Source organism: Balaenoptera physalus (assembly GCF_965194825.1).
Source record: "Balaenoptera physalus genome assembly, chromosome: 17".
Lineage (NCBI taxonomy): Eukaryota > Metazoa > Chordata > Mammalia > Artiodactyla > Balaenopteridae > Balaenoptera > Balaenoptera physalus.
In genome coordinates this window covers 24,705,285-24,726,345 of record NC_138895.1, presented here as the reverse complement: position 1 = coordinate 24,726,345, position 21,061 = coordinate 24,705,285, and the positions used below count along the sequence as shown (strand labels likewise).

The following is a 21,061-nucleotide window of genomic DNA, read 5'->3' as shown; positions in this document are numbered from 1 at the left end:
AAAAAATCTTCTAAAAGCACATACTTCCCTCCCCACTGAGGATGAACATGGCGACTTAGGAATATCAGGTACTGGGGTTTTAATGTGGAGACTCTTATGTCATTCAGAGTTATTAACATCTGAGTGAAATGGCCCCTAATTGCTAAATTTTGCAGATTTTTTTTTTTGTGTTCTTCCTTTGGGGGTATTTGGTTGTGCCTCTTCTGCTTCAAAATCTTACTTGATAATCAGGTCTAAATTCATGATTCTGAGGATAGTTTCTTATCATCTTACTAACAGTAAAGCCCACAATCTTTAAGACTGATAGTTCCTTTCTCAATGCTGAGAGATCTTCCAAATTCTTGGCGATGTTTGTAGAAGTCTGTGTCTAGATGTGTGGAGTACTTCTATCCTTAAAAGAGGAATGCAGAGTATTGGAGTATACCGGCTCTTTTTTGTTCTGATATAAGCTAGGCAATTAGTGTGAGAGACGCAAACAGCACAAGTCACATCAGCACCACTTTTAATCATCAAGTGCTTGAACTTCCTAAGTGTAGCCAAGACCCTTCTTATCAGCAGGGTCAGCTTCCGGTGTGAGGAAATTGAAGTGCAAGTGCAGGAAATGACCTGCATTAGATTTGGCATCGAGAAGGCCCTACTGATGGCTGTGTTTGCCTAGAGCTCAGTGGGATCAGGGTCACTACAAAAGCGAGGAAGGGTGTGGCATAGGTGCTGTAGGGCTATGTGTTATGAAGTAATATGTGTTCTTCTATGTATATTAGGTTTTGGTGGTCTTAAGAGGCTAAAAGTTTATTGAGGAGAGCGTAAATATATGATAAGCAAATAGAATAGAAGAGAAGAATATAGGTCCTCTATAACTTCCGTTTGTAGATCTTTATGGTAAGCACCTCAGGGGCTCCAGGCTTTCTTGAAATCAAAGTCAAGAAATATTTCACATTCAGAAATAATTTTTAAACTGAAGGTTTTGATCGTCTCCACATAAAATTTTAATAGCATATTTAACTTGGAGATAACATTTTAAAATTTAAACTCCAAGATGAAGTAAAATGAGAAAAACAGCTTTTGTTTCCTGCCTTCAGATCTTTAAATGCCTTGTCAGATCCCTGACTCCCAAAGTGGGATGGTAGATCCACTGCTCTGCCCGTATTTGGAGGTTGTAGGAGGGAAGTAAAGAACACAAATGCTTCTCACTGGCTCCCTCTCCTTCACTTCTCCCCCAAATCAAATCCGGCATCCACTCCTGTTGATTTTACTTCCTAAGTATTTCTCAAGTCAGTCTCCTCCTCACCATCCGTGCTATCACTATCCGAGCATCTCTCCACTAGGCTGCTGCTTACAGCCCCCTGGCTGATCTCCCTGTGTATTAGGGTTCTGTTGCCATTGTAAGAGGTTACTGTACCACAAGTTTAGTGGCTTAAACCAACACAGATGTATTCTCTTGCTGATTTGGAGGTCAGAGGTCCACAGTGGTTCTGACTTGGGTAAAGTCAAGGTGTTGGCAGGGTTGGCAGCCTCCTTCTGGAGGCTCTAGGGGTGAATTCGTTTCCTTGCCTTTTCTGGCTTCTGGTGGCCACCTATGTGTCTTGTTTTGTTGGCTCTTCCTCTGCTTTCAAAGCATATTACTCCATTCTCTGCTTCCATCACTACATACCCTTCTCGCAGTAGAGTACTGTGAAATCTCCCTCTGCCTCCCTCTTACAAGGACATTTGTGATTACATTTAGGGCTCACCTGGGTAATTCAGGATACTGTATTGCAAGATCCTTAATCCCATCTCCAGAGTTACTTTTGCCATATAAGGTAACATTCACAGGTTCCTGGGATTAGGATGTGGATGTCTTTGGGGGCCATTATTCAGCCTACCATATCTTGCATCCACTTAGCCTCTCTGCAGTTCACCTTGACACTGCAGCCAGAGCAAATGGCACATCTGATCTATAACCCTTCCTCTTCCCAATTTAAACCCCATCCATGAATTCCATGATCTTAGGATCAAGACCATAGTTTTTACCATTCCTTGCTAAGGCTGCCATAACAAAATGCCATAGACTCTGGTACTTAGGCAACAGAAATTTATATTCTCACACTTCTGGAGGCTCGAAATCCACGATGAAGGTTCTGGCAGGTTTGGTTTCTTCTGAGCTCTGTCTCTCCTTGGCTTGAAGATGGCCACTTTCTCTCTGTGTCCTCACATGTTCATCCCTTGGTCTGCATGTTATCTCTGTCCCAGTCTCCTTTTCTTAGGAGGACACCAGTCATATTGGATTGGGCCCCACCTATAAGACCTCATTTTGTGTTAATTACCTCTTTAAAGGCCCTGTCTCCAAATACAGCTACATTCTGAGGTACTAGGAATGAGGATTTCAACATATGAATTTGGGGCATGGGGGGACACAATTCAGCTCCTAACACGTGGTCTAGCCCCCTCTCTCTCCGTGTCCTCATCTCATGCTCCACACCATGCTTTACTCTGGTCTCCAGCCTTACTGGCTCTCTTTCAAGTTCTTAAGCTCGCCATGCTTTCCTGACACAACCGCCCATCACCTGGTAGCCCCACCTCTCATCAGACCTCAGTCCAACCATCACTTCCTGCTACGGACTGAGGGTTTGTGTCCCCTGCCCCCAGCCCCAAATTCATATGTTGAAGTCTAATACCCAATGTGATGGTATTTGGAGATGGGACCTCTGGGAGGTATTCAATTTGGTTGAGGTCTTGGAGTAGAGCCCCATGATGGAAATGATGTCCTTATAAAGTCCGGCACTCTCTCTCTCTGCCACAGAGAACACAGCTGTCTGTGAGCCAGGAAGCTAGCCCTCACCAGGTACCAAACCTTCCAGTGACTTGATCTTGGACTTGTCAACCTCCAGAACTGTGAAGAATAAATGTTTGTTGTTTAAGCCATCCAGTCTATGGTATATTTGTTATAGCAGCACAAACCGACAAAGATGCTTTCTCAGAGTTGCCTTCCCAGACCTCTCTGATTTTTCACCTTTCATGTGCTCATAGCTCATATACTTCTCTATCAGAGCATTTGTTGCAGTTGTAATATTTATGTTTGTGTGGTTCATTTATTTCTGACCCTCCTTCCCACTGATCTCAAGCTCCATGAGTATAGCGACCTTTGTACTTTTTTAATATATGTGTATATGTATTTATCACTCTTGTCTCTGGTGCCTACAGTACCTAGTAAAAATATTTGTTAAATGAATGCCTACTTTTCAAGTAAACACTCTTTTCAAAGGTCTACTAAAATACCTTTCTTTCTTATTATCACTAGGAAAAAGGAGATGGATTTATGTGTTGGTTGGAATAAATATTCAAGCTTTAGAATTTTTATCTCCTTTAAAATCTTTTATACAACCTCTTTTAGAAAGAGTTCCAGGAAAATGATCTTTAAATAAGAAAATTAAGAGATGTTTTAGTTGGGAATTAATGTATTAACATATACTTTAAAATTGTGTGTTATACAGAGATACAGAAGGTGTTTATATAGTGTCTATCACTTGTCTGCTGTTTTCCGGGAAGAATGTACATGCTTCTGGCTGAAAACAACTTATTTGCCTTTTGAAGCTAGAGAATAAATTGTGGCTTATTCATATTTTACCTTTTTTTTTAAAATAGAATATCCTTTAAATAGCTAACATATGAACAAAAGAGTTCGACTTTTAAAAATCTGAATGTGTGCTCTTTGACATTCATAAACATATGACATATGAATCATCTGCTCTGTGTAGGGTCCTGTGATAAGTATTATTTGGCTGCCAGCCAAGTTTCATTTCTTCTACTAAGGATGTCAGGGCCACATAGTTGTGTTTATCAGGCGAATTTTAGTATACAAAGCCTGTCAAACTACTTGCAAAATCCCACCCTCTACAAATTCTGTCTTTGAAAGTAGTAAATTAGATGCCACCATTCTAGAATATACGTTCCTATTTCATTAACTTAGTAAAGTTTATACTAATACAAAGTTCCTGGTTTTTTTAAAAAAACTATAAATTGAATTAATCCATAGGCTAAATATATTTTTTAAAAAATGGTGGAAAATGATTTCTTCCATATGATTCGCAGCAGTAAACAGCCATAGAGACGGTTTAATATACGAGATACGTTTTAGCAACAGCCAAAGTAGAGTTGTCTTTTTGCTCATTTCTTGAGTTGAAGATGAAAGCAGATGTCAGCAGGTGAGAAGGTAAACCTCTGTTTGGCATGTTTTCTAGCTTGTAGGCTTGCCCTCTGTCTCTGTCAGGGAGACTGGTGCAGGATCCTGTTGATGTGAAGAAGATTGCTGCTGTTGTTGAACAAGGTTTGGGATGTAGAGCAAAGCAAGGGATGATGTGCTATCACTGAACACTTCCTCTTCCTTCTTCCTGCCCATCTTCCACTGTGGATTCTATTTCCTGTGCATTCCTGAGTAAGGGTAGAGTTCAGGAAGTGGGATGATTTGGACCATGGTCAGAGACATTGATAGCACCCCATTGGGCTCACTCCAGGCAAAAACTTAAGAGATGAAGAGAGAGATGGGTTTCATTATCTCTTCCTGGGTTTTTTTGCTATTTCTATTTTTCTTATGACCCGTTTCCCACTCAAGGCTCCCAGAAGCCTTACCTACCTCTAGCTGCCCCTGGTGACCCAAACTGCTCTCTCTGACCAGAGCCCCATCTCCCCCACCGGAACCTCCTGTTTTTGTATGTTTGCGTTCCCTTTGATGCATTGAACCTGTGTCAGATTGCTACAGTACTTTGTCTTTCACTTACCAGCACACTGGATATTAACTACTCTCACAAACTAATTCTCAGTAAGGTATTGCCAGAGCGAAATGATGCCTATTTACCATGCATCAGTCACTTTACTAGATATTTCCCTTTGATCCTTTCTACCAGCCTATCATCCCTGTGTTACAGATGAGGACCAGACCTTGAAGTGCAGACAGGTTAATAAACTTTCCCCAGATCAACTACCTAGCAAGTGGCAGGCCTGGGATTTGATTTCAGTTGTACATGATTTCACAGCAAACATAGACTCCTTTTCCTGGTTTAGTTATAGTTTAACCAAGGATGCTGGGTTAATGATATAATTAACCCTATGATTTAACCCTATTGATAATATTTCTGGCATTCTTAGCCATTGGAATGTATATCTCAACCAGGGATCTTTATGGCACCTTCAAGTTGTATCACATAGGTAGTTGCCTACTTAAATGATGTTTTTAAAAGTTTAATAGCTATAACTAAGAACACTAGTTTATTAGCATTAATTGTTATATGGTATGTTAAAGTTATGAAATCTTCTTTCTTATTTTATTCTCTCAATAACATTCTGAGGAGTTAAGAGTAGAAGTGGATAGATTAGACAAGAAGTTATTGTAGTAGTCCAAAAAAACAATGATGGTGGCAATAAAAATAGAGAAAAGTACACAGATTAAAAATATGTGTTGGGGGTAGCAGATAGAGGAGGCTGCAAAGAAAAAAAAGAAAGAAATCTGGAAACATGTGGTGGCATGGCAATACTGTACATTGGCTCATTCAACACCTCTGTATCCCCTTCGTATATTATTTTTCTGTGCTGCTGTGGCTGGAACTTCCCAGATACCTTGCAGCTAGAATTCTGTGTGACTTAGGTTCTGTCAAAGCAATGCACCCACCTGAGGCATGTGACAAGGCACAAATAAGGCAGTGAGGGGAAGCCATGTACAGAATCGACCTTCTGGCAAAACACAGTGTCAAAGTTTCCTGGTGCTGCAGGAGCATCTGTTGTGGAAGTTCTAGCTTTCGGTACCTGTTGTCCTGTGGTACTTCTGCTAGTTCAGACTTGTGATATGGTCAGCCCTTCCTCCTGGCTCTGTGCAATTGTCCTGTTGAACATCCCAGCCTGACTCTCCAGGGTTCTTAAAGAGTCTGTTGTCTTGCTCTGCAAATAAGAATTGGCACTGGTCCTGCTATCATAAAGCCAAGAGAAGATGATACTTCAAGGAGACTAATTGTGTTTAGTACTGAGAGAATGGAAAATTTAAAATATATATTTATTAAATTTAGTGATATACTCTGTATAGTTCACTGTGACTCTAGCAAAAGCATGATTTCTTTTTGTTTTGGAGGAAGTAGAAATCAATGACAATAAGCTGAAGAGTAGATAGGAGGTAGCGAGTGAAGACAGCTCATGTACACATCTCTATTGATAACTCGACTTCAACAGGGAATACAGCAGAGGTGCAGTAGTTGAGCAGGATCAGAGGTCAAAATAAGGTGGGTTCTTTTTTTAAAGATAGAGGATATTGGAGAATGTTTGATTGCTGATGGGAAGTATCCAGTAGAGAGGAGAGAGCAATGAGGGCAAAGACCTGTGAGACCTCGAGTCAATTACGTAACTTTCTCTGTGCCTTAGTTTTCTTATCTATAAAGTTTGGATGATAAGATCTTCCTCTTAGGATTTTTTGGGACTGGAATGAAATAATGTATATGAAGAAATTTTAATGCAGTGTCTTGTACTTAGTAAGGGTTTAATAAATGTGGCCATTATTATTATTACTACTACTACTACTTTTGCTATTGTTATTGTCTTCTGTATACTTTAGAGTATTGTGAGTATGGAATCACTTCTGTCTCCTGATTTTACAAATCTTCCTTTCGGCTCTTATAGGCTGGCCCCATTGCTGTCTTATCATCACTTGATTACATTAGTTAAGCAGACATTTACCAAGCACCTTGAATGTGCCAAGTATTGCATACATCAGGTGTCTGGGATACAAAACTGAGCAAAACTTGTTCCTCTAGCATCTGGACCACTAGAGGAGAGGGCTAGGGGAAGCATGACTACCTTATACAAGTTTTATGTTGTATCAGTCAGGGTTCTAGCAGGAGCAGAACTACTAGGAGGTATGTGTGGGTGTGTGTATGTGTGTTGTATTTTTTCATTTGTACATACATGCATGCACACACACATGCAGGCACACATTTGCATATTTACTATAGCTGGCTAAGCAAGCCTGAAGTCCACAGCCAGCAAGGCAGGAAGGAAGGATCGTGACCAGACTGAAACCCCACGAGCACACCTTTCTATCTTAAGGTCTTCCTAACGCTCATTGTCATGGGTTAACCCAGTTCTTCCGCTGAGCCATCTACCTCCTCATGAAGGACTGTGTTGAAGTGGGACGTATTTCTCTCTCATGTTCCCATCTACTCTCTCATATACCTGTTGGACCTTTATTCTAAAGAATTAAATTTATGATAAGCAGATTTACAAATTTATTCTAATATGTACTGTTTAATTTCTTGAATACGCTCTAGCTGCATTTATTAGCAGATTTTATTTAGTCATCTGTGCAGCTAGTAGAAGTAATTGGCTGTCTGTGAATTAAGAGCCACATGCAAGCTAAAATGTGAATTCATTAGCGTTCAACTTTAGTTTTTAATTTCACCTGCTGTTTACTGCTCACAGGAATGACAAATTGTATTTAAATAAAATGTACATTTAAGGAAGAACACTTAGCAACTGACAATTCTTTTTTACTTAAAAACTGCTTCTTAATCCGCTCTGAAAATTAAAGGAGTCGTGTTAGCCTGTGGCAACCACTGATGAATTGGAAAAGCTGCATTTATAGTTCTTACTGCCAAAGGAATTCAAGGCATTGGGTTAGTTAGTCCAGCTCTTTTTGTTGCAGGAAATTGAAACCAGCTCAGGTTTTGCAAAAAAAGAAAGGTGGGGTGAGGTGGGGGGGCGGGGATTCTGATGAGGAGGAGGGAGATGCAGGTGTCCAGGCACAGAGGCGACCTACAGCCAGTGCGCTCAGGGTGGACGAGGGCTTGCGGGGTGGGGGGATGAGGCAGCTCTCAGACGCCTGGTCTGTCTGAGGACCGGCCTGCCCTCTGTTCCTATTTCTCTCCAGAGTGTTCCTCACTCTTTCCTGGTTTCCTCTACTTTCTCACATGCCCGTGGCCTGGCCTGGTCACCCATGCTGTCACTCCGAGCCACCAGCACTAATTGACATCAGTTTCTGGTCTCTCCGATTAGGCTCTTGAAAGAAAGGATTTTCTTGCTCCTGTTTGTGCCCAGAGAAATTGTGCATTGTCCTTTTCGAGAACTGATTTGCCCTTTAATTTATACGTATCAGAACTACCAAAAAGTTCTCCAACTTACCAAAAAGTTCTGTTCTAACCACTTCTGGGAAATGTGTGATTTGGTCAGAAAAATCATGTTTTAAAGTCTGGTTTGATTCCCAGGTCAGTGGCAAATAACCATATAACCCATGAAGAAAATGAACTCAGACACATTGCTTGAATTGCCAAGAATCTCTTCTTTTTTTGCTGTGTGTGTTTGTGCCTAGGATTGAGGCCAGGTGGGGACAAGGTTGCTCAGAGACCCTCAGTAGGGGAGGAGAGGAGACTTAAGGGAGATGGGGATGGGCTTCAGTAGGCAGCCATGGAAGAGGCTCTGTGAAGTATACAGTCTCCAGAGTAGCTCTCTGTTTCGTGTGATGGGCAGAGGAAGGTTCCAGTGAGAGGAGACGGTGAGATTCCCCTGGGGCGAAGCTACAATGAGGAAAGGTCAGAGACAGTGACGGCCTGTTTTGCGCCCAGGGGCCCCGGCTCCTCCTGGCAGTGGCGGTGGGCAGTGGCAATTGTGGGCTCTGTGTGGCAGTCACAGCAATTGGTATGGACAAGTCTTCCTCTGCCTTATCTCTCTACAGGTTTGTCCTGGATTAACTGGGTGATATTTGTAGAAGGAAAGTTCAGAGTCCCTTAATTTAAAAGTAAGACAAACCCTATTTTCTTTATAGATTTTATTATACAATAAAGATTGCATTCCTGGAGATAAAATCCTCCATGAAATAAAATTTAACACTTGATAAGGAAAGGATTAATATAGTAGCCATCCTGTAATTATTTTTCACCTCTTCTCCAAATTATAGCACAATTCACTATTTCCTTCTTGGTAGCTTAGGAAATTTCTATTGAATATGACCCCACTTTTTGCAGGTCCAGGAACTTGGCATCCATCCTCCTTAGATTTTATTAGTAGGTGCTACCCTATATCACATATAATCACCTAAAAATTCATTCATTTATTTACTCCCTAAATGCTTATTGAGGGCACACTCTGTTTCAGATACTCTTCTAGGTACTGGAAACATCAGTACACAAAATAAAACTACCCTCGTAGAGCAAGATTCTGGCAATGCAGCCTGGACAATAAACATGATAAATGATAAATTATACAGTTTGTTATAAGCGCTGTAGAACAACAGTAGAATAGAATATAGGAGATGAGGAGTGGGAGATGAGCACTGCCATTTAAATAGGAGGGTCAGAGTTGGCTTCACTGAGAAAGAGATGTTTGAACAAAGGCTGGAAGGGTGAGGAAGCCAGCAGTGTGGATGTATTGATATGAAGGAAGAACAGTCCTGGGAGATGGGGCAGCCAGTGAGAAGGCCTGAGACAAGGGTGTGCCTGGCCTGGTCAAGGCCAGCAAGGGTCGAGGGAGAGGTAAGAGGGGAGGCAGGAAGTAGGAGAGGGTGAAAAGAAGGATTCGGGGGGCCAAACCAAATGGGGCCTTGGAGGCCACTGCAAGGACCTTGGCTTTTATTCTTTGTCAAATGGGGAGCCACTGGAGGGTGCTGAGCTGAGGAGGGGCATGATCTGACTCTGGTTGGTAAGGGACAAGGTGGCTGCTGTCATTCAGAAGGAACTGGGGTGTGGGAAAGGCATGGCAAGGAAGGAGCCAGGGAGCCAGGGAGGAGACTCTTGTACAAATTCAGGCAAGAGATAATGGTGGCTTGACCAAGATGGTAACTGTGGAGGTGATAAGAAGTGACTGGATTCTGGATATATTCTGAAGGTAAAGGCCACAGGGTTTTCACATGACTGGGTGTGATTGGTTGAATTAAACTCTGACTTATATAAAATAAATGGAATACCTAATTACTGTATTAAGTGCACAATTCTCTCTACTAAAGTTAAATCCAGTGAGGTAGACCCATATTGATATTTCCTCTCTCTCCTTACATTTGGTTGGAAAAAATACACAGGTGACTTTAGCCAGGCTTGAATTTAATATCGGACTTTATAGAAGTAGGTATTTCCATTCAGGACTTTGGAAAGGATTTTTTAAAATACTCACGTAGTTTATTCTCACTTGCATCATGTTAATAGAAGGCTTGAAACTTCAGCCAAGTAGTCTTCCACCAAAAATTTTTGCAATAACTTTCCTAAATGTGTGGCTGACTAATCTGCCATTAGGCAAACCAAGTCATGCTTTGCTGAATATTAAACTGTCAAGATACTAGAGGTGAAACTTGCTGTAGTAAACCCGGCGTTGACAACACTGATCGCTGCGGTAGTGCAGCTGTGTGGCCGCCATCACAGTGAGGGTCTCAGCACTGTCGTGCTGGGTTTTACTTCTCGCCCCACCATCACACCAGCAAACCAGGCTGGTTTTCATCAGCTAGTTTCTCTGTCTTGGTATCGAGAAATAAGAAACTTGAGGGTGAAGCAGTCAAAAACCACTTCATTGTTTTCAGAGGGCTAAGGGAATAATATAATCAAGGAGCTAGCAATTGGAAGCAATTATTTTTAAAGTGTTTCTACTACAGCCATTCATTAGGACTGGATAGATTTGCCATCCAACTTATTTTTCTGTGTACGTAGCATGAAATTTGAAGCATTTACTTTGAAGTGATGAGTAAAGTTCTGTTGACTATTTTTGGACACAGTCTTTGTCAGTCGTCTCAAGAGTCTGGTCTTTCTTTGAGCATGACCCTTAGTAGTAATATTTTAAATTAACTTAAAAATCAATTGTTCCTATTATTAATATAACCTTTGCTTCTTTTGTAGCATGTTTTAAACTCTGGGAGTCTGATTACATGCTCCACACTGTAGTTGATGTGTCATTGTCATCTGTTACTAAATATGTATATTTATGTGTTTTGAAAGCAAGTTTAAAAAATAAATCCTAAGGTGGGGAAACACAATCTGAAATAGGGAAAATTCTCTTATAGTTTGTCAGCTGGGACTGTGTGGTTGCCTGGTGAATGGAAGAGTCTTACAGCGTTGCTTGGCCAAATGGACCATTCACTTGCCTCCCATGGCTCGCTCGCCGAGAGTGGTTTTTGCTGTGGCCTGAATTTCACTCCCTTTTCCAAAATTTCTATACTACTTTCTTACTATTCAGAAAGCCCCAGAAGGCAAATGGGTTGACTTTTTGCAGATTATTCCTGGAAATCCAGTTAATCTCCAGAGCCAATTCCTCAAATCTTATTGGGTTGAGATGAGTAAGTGAGGACAGTTTCCAAGAGTGAGTGTTGACACATGCATTTTGGCATCTTATTACCGTATATTCATGGGGAGGGTGTTGGGATTAAGGTAGCCTGGAATGCACTTGAGTGTAGACAGAAGGAAGGATTGATCAAGCAAGTGGACTGATGCTAGAAGCCATTCTATTTTCTGATGTGCTGTTAGAATCCTCCTATGGAAACCAGATGTTTTTGTATTGAGAAAAGCTGACGAGCTTCAGTCCAGTTTACAAAGGACACCATTTAGAGAAATTCACAATTGAAATATACTGTTAACTTCTTGTTTAAAAAATTGCAATTTTCCCAAGTATATCATATTTATAGTTAGGCTGTTTATCTTCATCTAGGAAAACAAAAGCTGTTTGTTGGAATAAAAATTTTGAGTTTTATTTGTCAGTTAACTGAAGCTTTGTCCCCTTGCAAGAAATTACACTGGATAAAGCGTGTGTCTGTGATGTGCTATTGAAGGGATTCTGTGTTGGGTAGGAAGAAGGAATTCAATGGTAGTGCTTGTAGTACAGTATAGCTGAGAGGTGCTGGTAACCAAGGAAAGTAATAGTGCAATTGGATGGATCATTTTAAGTAATTCATTTTTCCCTTTTAGTGCATGCATATATACTAGTAACTGAAAGCTAGTAGAAGAAAAAGGTATTAGTTATATAAATGCCAGATTCTTGAGAAACTTAATTATATAAAAATGATGTGTATTTTTTTTAGAACAGAATAACTTTATAAATTTTAAAATACCAAACTATACATGAACATTATAAAAATTACAAACAGGATAAAAAGCAAAATTGGACTATAATTCTGCTTCCAAGGAAAACCATTCTTAACATTTTGGAATGTCCTTTCAGAATTGTTTTTCTCTTTATATATATATATCCCTCCTCCCCGAGATTATATTGCATAAACTCATTTGGATTTCCTTTTTTCAATTAATGTATTAAATGTCTTTCCATTTCAATAAATAAAGAAATATATCTTTTTTTTTTTTATATCTTTGTTTTTAACTATACATTTTATTTGTTCATATTTAACCCCAAATTTATTGATGGATGTTTAGGGAATTTACATTTTTTAATACTGTAAGAAATTCTGTTCTAAATATTCTTGTGTGCTTCTCTAGGTAATTTTTTTCCCTTAGATGTAGAATTGCTAAATCCGAGGGGTGCACCATTAAATTCGCTGCCTTTTGCCACGCTGTCCTCCTTCAACATGTATACCCCTACCAACAGGTGTTGAGAGTGCCAGTTCCCTCATATGTTGACCAGCACAGAGCATTATTCCTCCTACTTTTTGTGAACCTCTAAAAAATTCTCTTTGTGTTAAGTTTTAAAATTTGAAAACCTTAAAAAAGTAAAAAAATCCCCCATAATCTCACCACTTGGAAGTTGTGTGTGTGTCTGTATGTGTGTATGTGTGTATCTAATTAGACAAGAAAAGAAGTAGAAGAACCTTCTTGGCCCAGAAGGTGTGTAGCTTTTTAGCAAACTACTTTGTTTTTGAAAAGCAGTGAAATCATGCCTAACATACTAGTCTGCAACTTACCTGTTTCTCTTAGTAGATCATGAGCAAATGTGTGCCTCTTTATAGATCATGGATTTATTCTGATGCACTTCTTTTTAGCGACTTCATGGTTAAGTCCATTGTATGGGTGTTCCATAGTTTGTTCCCCCATGAAGAAAATTTTGGTTGGTTGAGTCAGCAATTCTAACCTCCACATTTTCCTACAAAAATGCTTGCACAAGTATAAAGGTACATGCATACATACATACAGGGATATTCATTGTGGCATTATGTTTAACGATGAAAAATTAAAAGTACCTCAATGTCTGTGAGGAAGGGATAGGTTAAAAAATATAATCTTGTGAAATGTTATAGTATTCAAAAATTTAAATATAGTACATCTACAACTAACATGAAAAGATGCCCATGATTTATTGTGTATTGCAGAGCAATACATGCAGTATAAGCACATTCATGTTTAGACACTCCAAACAGTATATATACACAGATAGGTATTTAATGCCTTTTAAGTAATTTGAAGTTTTGCAGTAAATTGTTAAAAGCTATTCTTTCTAGGGGTTGGACCTGACTGAGCAGGGTTGGGAGGAGGGTGGGGAAGAATAGAAAGCTGTCCCCATTTTATTTTATACACATTTTTACTGAAATTTTAACAAGCATATATTTTGTAATAAATGAACATTTGAAAAAATGAAAAGTACATTCAGATTCTATAGGAATAGTGAAAAATAAAATGTTTATGTGAGACTAGGTGGTCTCTGAGATTCCACCTGCTTAACAGATTATGAGTCCATGAAATCACAGTCAAGTAAAAAGTAGTAAATCTTTCTTATAGATACAAAATGTTTCATTCACAATGTGGTGGAAGAGTGAGACGAAAAGAGGAAGAGAGGGTAAACCGTAAGGTCAGAATGCGGTCAGCCAGAAAGCAGCAGTGGGCACCATTGATCCTGGTTCCGGAGGAACACGGAACTCAAATTCCTCTTCAGGAGGGCTCTAACATGTATTTAAGAGAACTATGGGGGCCTTAAACCTTCTGTTTTTTAGATGAAATATTCCCAGATTTCTCCCAATAAGATCCTTTGTCATCCTCATCGCCCTGCTGTGTTTGTTCCGATTTGTCAATGTCCATCTTGAAATTTGACAACCAGAATCAGATACTACTGCCTTCCAATTTACAGTCTCGTCACTGTGGGATACAGTCAGATTAACCCTTCCTCATGCAGGAGACACTTTTTAAAAAAATCTAGACTAAGATTCTTCCTAAACCTCTGCCTTGTATTTTCTCCTCGAAATTCCTGGTTAAGAGTTTTGCTGTTTTTCTTCATTATTTGCCACCTAGGGCTTCTAGATTTGGGGCATTTGTTTGTTTTCTCTGGTTGTCTTCTATTGTTGAACCTTTTGCCTCCCCTCGAGCTGTTTCACAGAGAGATTTCTCAGATTTCCCCGACTCTTCTTTTAACAAAAATATCAGCTCATGTGAGTCACATCATTAATTGCTATCAGCTTCAAGGAAGGAAGCTAACTCGGCCCAGGCCCTGCAGATCACCAAAAGGGTTTCCTTTTGTCACCAGGGCGTTGTGCAAATTGGGAAAAATAATGAATAAGAGTGCCCTCTCTGGGCAGATGAAGTACAAAAAGTTCTTCTCCGGGTGGATGAATTAGAAAAATGTCCCTCTTCCGTGGGTGAAGAGGCCTGGGGACCTAGCTTGAGTGGGGACTGGATTTTAGCTGATCTTTCTTGTGCACAGGGTGTAACAGCACAGCTACTTGCAGCAGCCTGGGTTGTCAAGTACCTTGTGGCTGCCTCTTTGTGGCACCGTTTCCCAATTTCTGGTCTAGGGGGTTCTTGGGGAATATGCTTTCTACACCAGTTACTCTTGGTTTGGTTCTTTCCTCCTTTCCTTTTTTTTTTTTTTTTTTAAATCAACAGTACTATCGAGGTATAATTTACATGCCATAATATTCATCCCATTGTAAGAATACAGTTCAGGGATTTTTGATAAATTTGTAGCATTGTACAAATCACTACAGTCTAGTTCCAGAACATTTCCATCATGGCAAAAAGTTCTCCGGTGCCCGTTTGCAATCAGTTCCTGCTCTCAACCCCAGCCCTAGACAGTCACCGATCTGCTTTCTGTCTTTATAGATTTGCCTTTCCTGGAAATCACATATAAATGGGCTCATATCTTCCTTTAGCTGCTTTCTTCTCCTAATCTAATAGGGGTTCAGATTTAATTGGGGTTTATATCTTCCTTTTGCTGCTTTCCTCGGCTGATCTGCTGGAGATGCAATGGCTGCATGTTGGCCCTGCCCCCTTTTACTGCTCCTCCAAACTCTCACTCATCCCTTCCTTTCCGTCCTGCCTCAGCACTCAAATGTGCTCTATTACCTCCCATCTTAGAGCATTCTGCCTTGTCCAGCATCCGACCCAGCCACCACCCTATTTCTCTGGGCCATTTCTGAGCCCATGTCTCAAGATTTGACTTCATATACTTGCTCCATTCTCTTCTCTCCTGTGTACTCTCCTTTTAAAAAAATTTTTAAATATAATATCTGATATGAATAAAAGAACATTAAAAAGAAACTGTAGGGACTTCCCTGGTGGCGTAGTGGTTAAGAATCCGCCTGCCAGTGCAGGGGACACGGGTTCGATTCCCTGGTCCGGGAAGATCCCACATGCCATGGAGCACCTAAGCCCGTGTGCCACAGCTACTGAGCCTGCGCTCTAGGGCCCGAGTGCCATAACTACTGAGCCCGCCTGCTGCAACTGCTGAGGCCCATGCACCTAGAGCCCATGCTCCGCAACAAGAGAAGCCACCACAATGAGAAGCCCGCGCACCACAACGAAGAGTAGCCCCCGGTCACCGCAACTAGAGAAAGCCTGTGTGCAGCAACGAAGACCCAATGCAGCCAAAAATAAATAAATAAAATAAATTAAAAAAAAAAAAGAACATGTAATATACATATAAATTTAAAGCATAGTGATATAATGAACATCTACACCTGTCACCCACTCCTTCCACCAGCCTTACAAACAGTGGAACCTATGACTCAAAGTATCTAAAGTCTCTTGCTCACCTCTACACTTTTTTCTCTTCTTTGATCATTTCTAACTCATTTTAATTCCACTTTTAAAAAGGAGTCTGGGCTAAATAGTCTTTGAAATTCATTACATTGATAAAATTTCCTGATTATTATTGAGAGATTAATTTTATGTTTAGAATGTATTATGGAAGATATATAGCTTACATTGTTGAATATTACCATAATTTATTTTATTATGAAGTCTCAGCTAAGAGCATGACATACAATTATAATATCATTTCTATAGGAAGTTTATTCTACTTTGTATTAATTTGCTTTAGATGCTGGCTTTTTTTCCTAAATTTTTGGAGCTAAAAGCTAAACTTTCTGTAATGTTCTCCCTCAACCCTCCTCTCTTTGGATTGAATTCATTTAACCAGTCCAGTTGACCCCAAGGGAGGTATGGATGTCAATTATTGCTACAACTTAATACTAATGACTACTTAAATATTTAATTACTGTAACACTTGACACTTAGGGAGAAACTATTTATAATCATCAAAACCAGGCCTTTGTTTTCATCTTTCCTGCCTGGCGTTTGGCATATTCCTGTTGTAACATCGCTGGGAATGAGCTGCTCTAGAGGTGGAAAAAATGCCTCCCTCTCTCTTCCACCTCCAGGCAGAAGAAGTTGCACTGAAAGTGATTAGCGATGGATATTTTAAAAATTTATAATTACATTAGTTTTCCAAACTACGTTTTTATTGAAAATTTATTGCATTTTAGAAGTGTGAAATATTTTCTTATTCCTTTCTATTGAGTATCGATGTCATTAAAACAGTTAGCTCTTAAAAGCCCTCATTTTTCTTGGACTCTTACTTTGCTTCATTAACTAATGCATTCCAAGAAATATGGTAACTTTTTAATGAGTTGCAAGTAGACCCAGGTGGCTGACCATTGTCCTGAGGAGCTGGGGCTTGGTCTGGCAGGAGCACCATGGAAGATATTCTCTTTTTCCTGACAAGTGCAGGCCAAGGAGAGCAGGGAGCTCAGTTTAGGGGTCTGTGTTCATGTGAAAGATACATTCCAGCCAAGGCAATCCTGAGGCACAAGTCATCCCTGGGCTCGGGAAGAATACATATGTGAGCAGGTCCTGTGACTCCCAACACGCATATACTTCAGAGTTTTCCTTTAGTCTGAGAATTTCTAGTCATTAATACCATACTTTGCCAGTCTCTGCTGTTACTGGGCCCACATATTCTCATTTTATTCTGAAGATGCTGTATGTTTATGGCTTTAGCTCCTATTATTCTAAATCTATTTGATCAAATGCTTTGTGCTTTTCCTCCTAACTAAAATTAAAAAGAAACAACTAAGCATATCCTCTATGTAAGTGGGCGAGTGAAGATTTACTGAGTATGTACACTGACTTCATGAAAGGGAGAGACTGTCTCTGGACCTGTGAAGTGTCTTATAGATGCGCATATTTTGAAAAATACTGCACTGATTAGTGAGGCTCTGGGTTGCCAGATAGTCTGGTTCTTCTTTGTATACTTAGGACTTTAGCAAGTTCACTCCAGACCTCATTTACAGTGCCAATCACATTACAAAATCCTTTTTCTTTTTTAACTTTAGTCTCCTTTTTCAGTCATCACAGTCCTAAAATCTGAAATAACCAGTTTTAATTCCTTGAGGTTTAAATTCATATTTGTCTTAAACTTTAATCACCATTGCATTTAGTAAAAAATCATAAGAAAAATTAATATGACTTTTTAATTGTCATACTAATGAAGGATTTCATTGAGATCTTAACTGCTATAAATAAAGGATAAAAAACAATTCTTCATTAGATAAAGAGTGTGGTTAAGATCAGTATTCATAGTCAAAGATATAAGGCTTGATTTTATATGTATAGCTCTCTTCTATTAAACATAATCAGCATGAAATATTTAAGAATTTATTTACTTAATTGAGTTTTCTCAGTTGTAGAAGAGAAAACAATAATGTTTTAAATTTTTAGATTTTTTTAAGTCTCATGCTTTCAAGCCTTCGAAGTTTTTGCACCTCTGAAAGGCTTTTCTTGTGCTTGCGATGCTTCTTGTTTGCATTATGACAGGTGGTGCATCAATTGTACATTACTTTGTAATGTCAGTTGTTTTATTTCTGTGTGACTTTTTTCCCATTTAAACTATAAAATCTTCAAGATGAACAGGGACAGCAGAGTCTGTGGTCTCTCGTCATGGCCATCTGCACATAGTCATGCAAAGCTGATATTCTGGGTGACTAAGAATTTTTGCATTTCATTTCACAGGTGGGGAGCATTAAGCGGGAAATGGCCTTCACATTTCAACCAGAGGACTTAAAACGTGACTCTAGTAAAAAACTGTCTCATCAACACTTGTTCCCCTTGGCCATGGAGGAGGATGTGAAAACAGCAGACACCAAAAAAGTCAACCGAGCTCTTGACCATGAAAAAGAAAACACTCGCTCCATCTGTCTCCTTGAACAAAAACGAAAAGTTGTTTCTTCCAATATTGATGTTCCTCCAGCAAGGTAAGGGACCGTTAGACCTTATATGTGTCTGTTCCAGGAAGTCAGTGGAGAGCATGTATAGTCTCCGCCATATCTCTCTAAAGTGTAGACTTAGGAAGGTTTTTCTGCCAAGAACATTTTTCTGTTGCTTGTGTGAAATAGAGCAGGTGGCCATGCTCTTCAGAACTGACTCTGAGGCTGTAGTAGTTGGAACTACTGTGGCTCTAGAAAAGAATGTTTTATTAGATTTTGGCAAATGAACAACAAAGAGCAAAAGAATAAATTTAAAAAAATAAAAGAAACATGAAATGTATGACTGAGCATAGCCACTTAAAAGCAAGGATACTCATATCTTTTGGTCAGGTGTTGGAGAGCTATGGCTGTAGGGCAGATTCAGCCCCTGGCCTGTTTTTGTTTGGCCTGCCAGGTAAGAATAGTTTTACATTTTTAAAGGGAAAAAAAAGTGTAGAATATGGGATATAGATCATAGATGGCCTGCAAAGCCTAAAATATTTATATGTGATTCATTACAGAAAAAGTTTGGTGATCCCAGGTTTATATCATGGTAATCCTTTTAAGACAGATCTAGCTTAGAACTGGGCCAAGAGGGTTTATCTGAAATATTAAAAGGCTTTTATTACATTGGAATTCTATTTAAACCACATCCAGCAGCATTGAACCAAAGGACAATATTATGGCAGAATGACAGTGGAATAGTAGTAGAATATACATGCTAGACCTTTTACTTATTTTCTTGCCTGTCATTTATCTCACCTAGAAAGTAAGTTCCATGTCGGCTGTGATTTTAGTCCATCTTGTTCAATGCTGTATCCCTAGTATTAGAACCATGTTGAATTATATATTAAGGGCTCAATAAATATTTGTTGAATGAAGAAAAGAAAGGAAATGCTGTAGCATGAAAGCTTGCTTATTTTTAATATGTGAAATATATTTTGTTACCAAAAACCATCTATAATGAAACTTTATAAGCAATTGCTTGAGAAGTTCTGCATTTGTTTGAGTGGCTTCTGATAGCTAACTAGGAAAATAGTATCTTTGGAAAAGGAATAAATGTTCCTTTTCTACCGATTCACTTTTTGTAATTAGAATTTCATTTCTTTTTATATGAAATCAAAAGTATATTCTCTAGAAAAATATATATTTTTCTATTCTTCTACCAAATTTGTCAAACTTAATAAAATTATAGGCCTCTTTATTTTCCTTAACTTTTAATTGAAACTTTTCATATATTCATTACCTCTGTTTAACTACTTGGAATTATTTGCTTTTCTCATTTTCTCATATAAAGTACATGCTGAATTCTTTAGGATTAGTTCCTTTAACTGGGGGTTCATTATGATATGTCTTATCATGCCCTGAACCTGGTAGGCACCTCAATTCATATCTGTAAGTTGGTTGACTCATAGGTAAAATGACATGTAATTTGAAATGTGAACAGCTATGGTTTTATTTTTTTCCTAAGCCTGTAGGGCAAGAATTAGACTTCCCAGTGTTACATAGTTTAGGGCCAACTTGCAATTCTGTAGAACTTACTCTACATAAAATTTTCATTAGACCATTTTATATGTTGAAAGACCTGGAATTCATAATTTCAAATTGTCATCGATTGTTTTAGGTATATCTTTATTCTTTAATTTTTACCCACTTGCAGTAGTTTCTGGGGAAAATAATGAAGAGAAGAAGAAGAAAAATGTTTTCTGCCTTTTCTGGCTCTGTTGTGTAGAATATTCTTTCTTCCCTCTCAAATTCACTGAGTGCACTTAAAAGTCATGCCAGTGTTATTATGGAGTTCTTTAAACAATATTGGGAAATTAATTGGGTTTTAAATCAATTGATGTGCAGCAAAAATTCCCCAATGACAAGGTATAGTTTAGATGTGTTAATCTATTATGGGAAAGACTAGTTAAAGCTTCATTGTTTGAGAGCTCCACTAATACACTTATTTTCATTGCTGTAGTAAGAATTTAATTATCACAAATATGCCAACAGTTGGTGAAATAAATTACTCTTTTTTAAAGTGATGATGAAGGAATCAGAAATTGTGGAGTTCATCTAACTCTCCCCTCTTTCTGTTCTATTTTCTTTTACTGTTATCAAGTTATTTTGTAAATATAAACTTTCCACTATCATCTAAATAGATCAATACTTTGTTTTAAAGGAACTCCTTTACCTGACATGTAGAAAGATACAGGAGTTTTCTTTTTGTTTTTTTTAGAAGAAATAGTTATATCTGTTGGCAGTACGTAAATAATGAGGCTTGAGTAAGTCTACAGGTATACGGGAATATTGGTATGAGTAAACCTATATATCTATATCTTATATAGTATATCATATATAACACACGTGTATTATATATACCCCATATATATATTCTATATCGCTATATCTAGCCACATGGTTATTGCAACTTACTCTTCTAAATCCAGACATTATGTATTGGCCAGCTCTTAGAAGGGCAGGATAACGATTTTAGGTGAATAGAGTATGACTGGTGCAGAGTTCCTCATTGGTTTAAAATCAGTTCTCTATAATCTTTCTCACTTTATATGTTGCTTATTGCCACTGTAGCTAACAGGATTTTTGTTGAACTTCACTTTCTGTGGTTTGTAAGATGAAATATGAAGTTTTTTTCTATGGTTTGTGTAATGAAAACAATGGGTATATTTTATA

The 21,061-nt window shown here is 38.8% G+C and overlaps 1 protein-coding gene across 3 annotated transcripts in view; it reads left to right on the top strand.

Moving 5' to 3' along the window:
* The window catches only part of ZNF704 (zinc finger protein 704), a 218,174-nt gene that overhangs the window by 26,446 nt on the left and 170,667 nt on the right, over positions 1–21,061 (top strand). For all 3 annotated transcript variants that reach the window (XM_082432844.1, XM_082432846.1, XM_082432845.1), the window contains exon 2: positions 18,150–18,391. In XM_082432844.1, coding sequence (XP_082288970.1) covers positions 18,150–18,391 — 242 coding nt within the window. The remainder of the gene's footprint in view (positions 1–18,149; positions 18,392–21,061) is intronic.